At 34.1% G+C, this 8,830-nt stretch overlaps 1 protein-coding gene across 2 annotated transcripts in view; it reads right to left on the reverse strand.

Moving 5' to 3' along the window:
• Positions 1–1,076: 1,076 nt before the first annotated feature.
• The window catches only part of LOC106475375 (G-protein coupled receptor Mth2-like), a 12,581-nt gene continuing 4,827 nt past the window's right edge, over positions 1,077–8,830 (reverse strand). Inside the window, exons 2-3 of one of the 2 annotated variants that reach the window (XM_013936060.2) lie at positions 7,095–7,234; positions 1,077–6,766 (exon numbers count right to left, since the gene is read on the reverse strand). In XM_013936060.2, the coding sequence (XP_013791514.1) occupies positions 4,481–5,746 (1,266 nt within the window). In that variant the 5' untranslated portion in view covers positions 5,747–6,766; positions 7,095–7,234 and the 3' untranslated portion in view covers positions 1,077–4,480. The remainder of the gene's footprint in view (positions 6,767–7,094; positions 7,235–8,830) is intronic. The other variant, XM_013936068.2, reaches the window with a different exon arrangement.

An 8,830-nucleotide genomic window follows, 5' to 3' on the forward strand; every position in this document is an offset into this window, starting at 1 on the left:
AACTTCAAATTGTTATTTTACAAACTAAAATCAATGTAGTATTCTGACCAGTTTTGTATATATACTAGCTGAGTTACCCGGCGTTGCACGGTGAAAATTTAGATTTGAAATGTATAGATCAGTAATTTTTTCAGCAAATTATTCAATAAGTAGACAAAAGCTGTGATGCGAGAAATTAAAAATCAATTAATCAAACAAAGCTTTATTTGAAATTAGAATTTACAATACTTCTTTGTATACAACATTGCATGTTTTTCCAAAAGGAGAGTATACATAAAGATTGTTAGCTGTTCCTACTCTAGAGCATCCTACATACAGTTGGCCATGAAAGAAGCAGTCTGCTTGTAACTGTAGCCCAACAACTTTCACTGTTTGTCCCTGTGATTTGTTGATCGACATGGCAAATCTTAATCTTACTGGAAATTGTAAGCGCCTAAACTGAAACGGCATCTCTGATGTTATTAGAGGTATCCTAGGAATAAAAGTATCTTCAACCTGGCCACAACCAGTTTGAATTTGTGCTTCAATGACATGAGGCTGTAATGCCTTTATTATTAATCTGGTACCATTGCAGAGCTTAGGCTGATCTAAATTTCGTAGAAGCATTATAGGAGCTCCAACTTTAAGTTGTAGTTGGTGAGGAGACAATCTTGGAGATTCCAAAAAATTTAGAAACTCCGTTGGATAGTTGACAACTTCTTTTTGATCGATAACTGTATCAACTGATTTGTAAATATAAGGATTCCCTGGAATATGTTGGAGTAGTTGTTGGTTGATAGAATTAACTGTCACATTTTGCGGTGCCAATATTGTTCTTTTCACACAACCAAGTAAAGTCTTTGTAGTGATAACTAAAGCTAGTAAATACTTTTTCTGTTAATTCATTAACACTTTGGACCACTGTGCTGATTGTAGATATAATGATCTTGTTGTCATGGTCAAAAATGTATTACAAAAAAATGGCGCAATAATCATTAATTGTCAATTTCTTCATTAAATACTATACAAAATAAATGACACCATTAAATTTCTCGTAAAAAAACTGGTTATTATGAAGTTATTTTAAAATTTGTAAGTTCAACCGTTTGGTTTCCTATAGCAAACAAATAAACAAACTTCCTTTTTTATATATATAGATACATCACTTTAAAATGGAAGAATCGAGTGAAGAAGATGCTACGTGAAGTAAATGAAACAATTATAAAGAAAACCGCATGTAATATACTGATAATATAGCAACAAGATCCTAAGAAACTAACAGTGCTGGTAAACTGACTATTCACTAAAAACTGATTTCAACTGTAAGTACTTAAAATTACACAAAATGCTGATATCAATTGAAGGATTGTGGACTAAACCTCAGAAATACACAGCTGACTTTTATGACAGCTATTTAACAAATTTCCTGAGAAAAAAACAAACGAACTTTTTTTTGCCTTCATAACGTTTTGATTGGTTTCACATTTCATCTTCTTCCCCTGATTGGTTTCTTGCAAATATATAGAGGAAAACTGTTTTTCACTAATCCATTTTCTTGCCAAAAATTACTATTATTTTTATAGTTATAGACCATATTATATTAGTAAAAAGTAACCATTTTTGTTAATTGAAGAGAAGTAAGGACAGTAAAAAATTATTTGGCAAAATTAGTTTCTCCTTGATTCGAGAAATCGTTGGATATCTGAGAATTCACTATTTGTGGTCATTCTGACATTTCATATAAGCGTTATTCAAAAAACAACACATTGCCAAAGCACAAAGTGGTCAGTCGCAACAAGTATCATTGGCAGATATTCTTTAAATCTCAAATTGGATCAGTTCACGTGTAGTAATCTAAGAAGACAAGACAAGTTTCTGAATTTGTACTATTGACAACGGATGTAACATAAAATTACAAATCTCTATATTACAGGAAAACAATATTTTCTTAAGTGTGTGTAAAGATATATGCTCTTTACGAAACAAAAATGTCATATCACTCCAAGAAGGCAGTTTTATTTTAGTGGTTAAATCTGACTTTCTGACAGTATCCAGGGTTTCCTTATTGATTAGGGATCAAATTCCGGGTCAAACTGATAGGTCAAATGGTGTCCAAGAAGTTCGGTTTGTGTTAAGCTCGAGAAAGAGAATTATTTATAAGAGGGGAGGTTTATAATGACTTAAATAATTAAAAACTGTTTCTTGTGAGTTGTAACTAATGGATTTTACACTTATTATTACACTCGCAATCACATCCTATGAGGGCAAAGATTCCACGATGTGTTTATGTTGGTATAGCAAAAATAATTACAGATTACATATAATAAGTTTGTTTTTGTAGGATTAATGAACAAAAAATGATTAGTTAAGCGTTGTAAGTCCGAAGACTTACCACTGTCCCACTGGGGGACCTATTTTGTACACACTGTACAAGTTTTGTTCTAAAGGACTATTTTAAACCACGTTTAATAATTTGTTGAGACAATGTACAAGTTAGTGTTCTAATGGACTATTTTAAACCACGTTTAATACTTTGTTGAAACACTGTACAAGTTAGTGTTCTAATGGACTATTTTAAACCACGTTTAATACTTTGTTGAAACACTGTACAAGTTAGTGTTCTAATGGACTATTTTACACCACGTTTAATACTTTGTTGAGACAATGTACAAGTTAGTGTTCTAATGGACTATTTTAAACCACGTTTCAACAATGTTATAAACACTTTATAAGTTAATGTTCTAAGCGACTGTTTTAAACAACGTTTCAATAATGTTGTAAACAACGTACAAGTTAACCTCATAAACGACTATTTTAAACAACGTTTCATACTATGTTGTGAACATCGTACAAATTAGTGCTATAATTAATTCTTCTAAACAATGTTGTAATCAAGCCGACCTGACGACACAAAGAAATCAAAAACTTGTTTTGTCAAAATTTAAGTTTTAAAAATACAGTGTTGAGTACGTTATATTAAAAAATGTTTTGTATACATAAATCACCAAGCCAGTGCCACCCACAGTCGATGAAAAGTGGCAGTGGAACAGATTGTATTACAACTACATTGTTTGATGCTACCAAATATTGGTAGCGAAGGGTGTGTATCTGACCTTTCGAACACAAAATATTCATACACTCAGAAATGAAGGTATGTTCAAATCGAGGATTTAGAATTTCCAAAACGGGGATAACCCATGTACTTAATGCCATTAAGAAACACTAAATAAAAGGAATATTGATTAACTTGTGAACACTAGATATCCAGAAAGAGAACCGCAACAAATCGCACCCCAGCTGTGGTAAACAAAGTGTAGTCTCTTGTAACAGGTGGGAATCTACGGACACAAAAATCAGTGGCAAAAGCCGCCCGCGTGTCCCTGGCATAGCAGCAGTACCAAACATAAACCACAAAAATTTCCGTCTGGAAAAGCAATACAGGTTACTTAGGTGAAGTGTGGAAAGCACGCAAAGATGAGTGGTATGTTTTTGACATCAAACCCTTACGACAGAGTCTTTTGCAGTGGAAACTATGCTGCTAGACTATTATCAAAATGCACGGTCGTCAGGTAGAGTACGACCGGATGTAGCGACATGGATTTTAACGACGTGGTTAGGCTCCTAAATCGCTTTAATATAACGTACTACTCCTTTGTATTTCCAGTGTCAATGGAAAGTTTTAGAGTAAAGTTGTTAACAAAAGAGACTACCTTTTAAACGATAATTAAACTCAGGAAGCACAAATAAAAAAATTGACATTTATCTCTTTATGAGTCGCGAACATATATATATATTCTCATTTACATACAGAAGATTTATGAACTTAAAAAATAAAGTATTATTACAAGGTATTTACTTCTACACCCTTTATTTCATTGCTCACTACAAGGTATTTAATTCCGCGCTTTGTTTGACTGTTGACTATAAGATTTAATTCCGTGTTTTGTGTGGCCGTTGACTACGCCCCCCCCCTTCAGTGGCACAGCGGTATGTACAACGCTAGAAACCGGGTTTCGATACCCGTGGTGGGTAGAGCACAGATAGCCCATTGTGTGGCTTTGTGCTTAACTTCAGACAAATCAAATCAAACCGTTGACTACAAAGTGCCCCCAGTGACACAGCGGTATGACTGCGGACTTTCAAAGCTAGAAACCGGGCTTCGATACCCGTGGTGGGCAGAGCACAGATAGCCCATGGTGTAGCTTTGTGCTTAACTTCAAACAAACAGAATACAAAGTATTTAATTCCGTGCTTTTTTTACCTCTGACTACAAGGTACTTAATTCCATGTTATGTTTGGCCGCTTACTACAAGGTATTTAATTCCGTGCTTTGTTTGTTCATTGACTACAAGGTACTTAATTCCGTGCTTTGTTTGACCTCTGACTACAAGGTGTTTAATTCCGTGTTTTGTTTGATCCCTGACTACAAAGTATTTATTTCCGTGTTTTGTTTGTCCACTGATTACAAGGTATTTAATTCCGTGTTGTGTTTGTCTACTGACTACAAGGTATTTATTTCCCTATTTTGGGAAGCTGTTGAGGATTGTTGAGTATTCTCTAAGAGTTCTATTACTGTATTTCTGGATGCTCGTGAGGCATGTAACAGTAGGTCTGGAGGAGATTGGTGGTTGGTGTTCCTGAACCTTCTGGTTGCAGCAAAAGCCTTAACTCGAAGAAAAGCGCTTACATTCGTTGTGCGGGAAAATGCGAGAAGGATAAACAGACCTTGAGCTGAATTCAGAATTACAAACATACACTTCAGCCAGTTTATGTCTGAGTAACTAGCGATAAGTCCAACTATCCACGTAAATCCCAATATGACAGCTAGCCTGGAGTACACAACACAGTTTCTCCGAGGTGTTTTCCCTTGCAGAGCGCTTATCGTGCTTCCTACGGTCTTGATCCAGTATGCACTAGTTAGGAAGAACACAACGTTGGCAACCATGGTGATCAACATGGGAACAGCAAAAAATACAAAAATTGCACTTCTGTGACTGAACCAACAATTAGAGAATAAGCCAAACCCTGGTCTAAATTCTTCTGGGAAGTTTTCATTTTGATCAACTACTACAGCAAATATAACTATCGCCAGAGGACTTACCCAAGCATAGAGTGAGTAGACCAAGAACCTTTGCCATTGTTTTTCTCTAACCACACGGAATTCTGTAGCGCCAAGTCTGATGGTTCTGAATACATCAAGGGCTAGAACATTCATCCAGAAGAGAGAGGCAAGAAAGAAGTAATACGTCACAACTGCGACTCTGTTGCAATCAGAAGGTGAAATGAAATCACTTTCTCCGACAAGAAAAGCACTGAAGGCAACCAACAAGGACAACACAAGAGAAGCAAGGTTCCTTCCTGCGGTATTTCGGAAATATGGAATATATAACAAAAGAATCAAATGAAGAATAAGACAAAATATAGAAATTCCTAAGCCAACAAATGTTATATAAGCCATATAAGATACAAACGTGGGAAAATATAATTGACAGACTACCACGTCTTCTCCTTCTATCCTGTACCATGAGTCATTATAGACCTTCTTGTAGATTGGAATGGAAATAGTGTTGTTATTCAGAAAGTGAAATTCTTCTTTTCTGAACGTAACTTTGGAACAGTTGCGAAACTCGGAACTGTAAGAGTCATTCTCTTTGAGCTCATTATTCATGATAATAATTTGAATAGGTGTGTTTACTTTACCAACGGTAAAGTTTTGTGCTTTAATGAGATCACAAGTAAGGAGTAGACACACAACAAACGTATTCATGCTTACTACCTAACTCTGTCATGGGTTTAAGTACGGACAGTTAAGTTCACGCCAGTTTTAATTATCTTTCCCTTTAACTGATGATATGACTTATTCTATTATTTCAGCAGAATTTGAGTTCAGCTGGTTTAAAAATCAGTTTGTTATCTTAATTTTCCAATATGACTGAGATGCCTTGTTCTATATTTCATGCTTTTAGAAACTTGTATGCTTTCATAGAAGAATTGTGCTTTATTTCATTTCTATAGACGGAATGTTATCATCACCAAAACGAAAGACGGTTTAGCTGTTTGTGGATTAATTAGTTTTTCTACACAAGTAACAATGTCGAATGTTAGTAGGTTGGATTATGATAATAACCTTTAGTGCCAGCTTTTTCTATTACTGTTACAATATCTACAATTTATTGGTTGGAATGTGGTTAAACCGCTTATTGACAACTAAATTTTACTGTTGGTATGATGGATAATGGTTGTGTTCTTTCCAGACAACTATTTCCACAGATGTAGCAATGTTTTCTTTTGGTAGGTTGGACAATTATTATGTTCTTTGTAGACAACTATTTCCACAAATGTAGCAATGTTTTCTTTGGTAGATTGGATGATGGTTATGCTCTATGTTGACAACTCTTCCCACAAATGTGACAATATTCGTCATTGACAAGTTCGATGATGGTTATGCTCTATGTTGACAACTCTTCCCATAAATGTGACAATATTCGTCATTGACAAGTTCGATGATGATTATGCTCTATGTTGACAACTCTTCACATAAATGTGACAATATTCGTCATTGACAAGTTCGATGATGGTTATGCTCTATGTTGACAACTCTTCCCATAAATGTGACAATATTCGTCATTGACAAGTTCGGTGATAGTTATGCTCTTTGTCAACAAATCTTGCTGTAACTGCATCAGTGTTTCTATTAGCAGGTTTGATGATGAGTTAACAGTTTTTTTATTAACACTTCTCTACAGATTTCACGGTAGAGTACAACTGGTGCTCGTGGGACTATATTCTGAAAAATTGAATTTTTTTTCTATAAACATTTATAAACATTAGATAACATCTAATACCAAAACAATAGTAATTTCTTAGGACTTGTACCTGATGATGACAAAACCTTGACGAAACGTTGTACATTTGCTGTTATGTTAAACTTATATTAAAGTTTTTCTTCATTACCCATTCAAGCCGTCTCCAACCATTAATAGTAATTTCTGTCTATATCGATGATAGAAACAAATTTATAATAGAAGGTATTTACACAGATGTATCCGAGATTTTAAGAGAAGTTTGTGAACCAGATATGTAGTTTTTAAAGTAATGGTTATAGCTAAACTTACCACCTGTTCTCAGTGGAGATGATCTTCACAGATTGCGGTAGAAAAGCCACGTGACAACCCTTTCCTTCCACTTTGGTTGTCAGTAAAGTGTGAAGTCAAGGAAAAGGACGATTCTCGTGATTTTCAACCTGCTAGATAATCTGCTAGAACAAGTATATACGGCAGGTATTAATACATTGAGGTGTATGTCAGTATTTTATAAACTAAGAAATTTTCTTAAATAGCATATTAATATATCTTGAAGTTTTGTTCACAAATGTTTTTATATGCTTGTTAAATATGTGATTTTACATACATATAATAACTATTTTACATCGGGTTATGATGAATCATAAGTTTTCTATATCAAGTAGAGATTTGTTAGAAACTAATATGCGTGGTGTGTAATTCAACCATAAAATGCTAAGCTTGACATTTATTTATAAACTAAGAAGTTTTTCGTAAATAGTATCATTGTGTATTATGAAGTTTTGTTAACAAATTTTTCAGTATGTGTGTCTGAGATTTTATATACACATACTAAAGATAGTATATTAGTCTATGATGAGAAGCGAGTTTCATATAAGAAAATCACTGAACTATGATTTGTAACTGATGATTGTTATACATTTGATAAAGTGTAAATGAGAGACAGTTTATGTCACGGTAACAGTTTCAAAATCCAATTACTTGATTTATAACTAAAGGTTCTTCTAAGATTATGATTTTCAACTAATTTTCGGTATTGTGGTGATAAAACAAGTATATAAAGCAGGTATTAGACGAACCCTTCAATTGTTATGCATCATTGACCACGTGACGACCACCTATGAAAAGAGCAGTGTCAAAGTCTGACAGAAATGTTACTGAACTCAAATAGAACTTTGAATTTTCTGTCTATTTAGTGGCTTTCAATGACATAGAATGATAGCTGCAAAGTTTTGGGAGTTTATTTGTATGGTATGATTTAAACTTAAAGTGAATAATTATAGAAAATGATATTTTTTTTCTGTTTTAAGTATTTTTCCATATTAGTAAACTAATTGGTTAAAGAATAATATGAGACGATCCCTAAGATAGTGGCAGCCTCTTCTTTCTATTGAGACAATGAGATCATCATCTTTCCTCATAGCGTAAGTGTATGGGTGTAACCGCATAATCATTTTTGACACAAGTTCGAGATCATATGGGTCTACGAGTTAGTTTCAATGTTTTGTGAACTTTTAATAGAAACTCTATGGATAAATGAAGTCATTCCTTTATTATTTTTAGTTGTAGCAAAATTAATTACTGGGATTGTAATATAATTAAATCTAATCACATTACTCGTGTATTTTTAATCTTAACAAAGACAATTGTGAAGTTTGTAACATATACATGTGAAATTGTTTTTTGAAAAGAGGGATGCCAACATGGTGATTGGTGTTCCCTAAGATATTTTAGACAATTAGTATATTCAGTGTGTAATTGTTATGATATTGAATTGTCAGTGTCAAATATCCTGGTGGAAATATTTACGCAAACAAAACCTTTATCCTGTCTTTGATGTAAAATAAACTGTTACCACAGCGAAAGTCACGTGACGCTGGTAACACGTGATGAATTTCTCGAATAATCATGAATTATCGGGAAAGACCGAGTTAGTTCAAGACGCCCTCCTTTTTTAGTTTATATAAGACCTCGGTAGGAGGAAAGACATGCGGGGACCGGTAGAATAGAAGGAGAGTTCCGGGTTAAGTTACGTATTCTGTTTCGTA

The sequence above is a fragment of the Limulus polyphemus genome, unplaced genomic scaffold (genome assembly GCF_000517525.1).
Source record: "Limulus polyphemus unplaced genomic scaffold, Limulus_polyphemus-2.1.2 Scaffold146, whole genome shotgun sequence".
Classification (NCBI taxonomy): domain Eukaryota; kingdom Metazoa; phylum Arthropoda; class Merostomata; order Xiphosura; family Limulidae; genus Limulus; species Limulus polyphemus.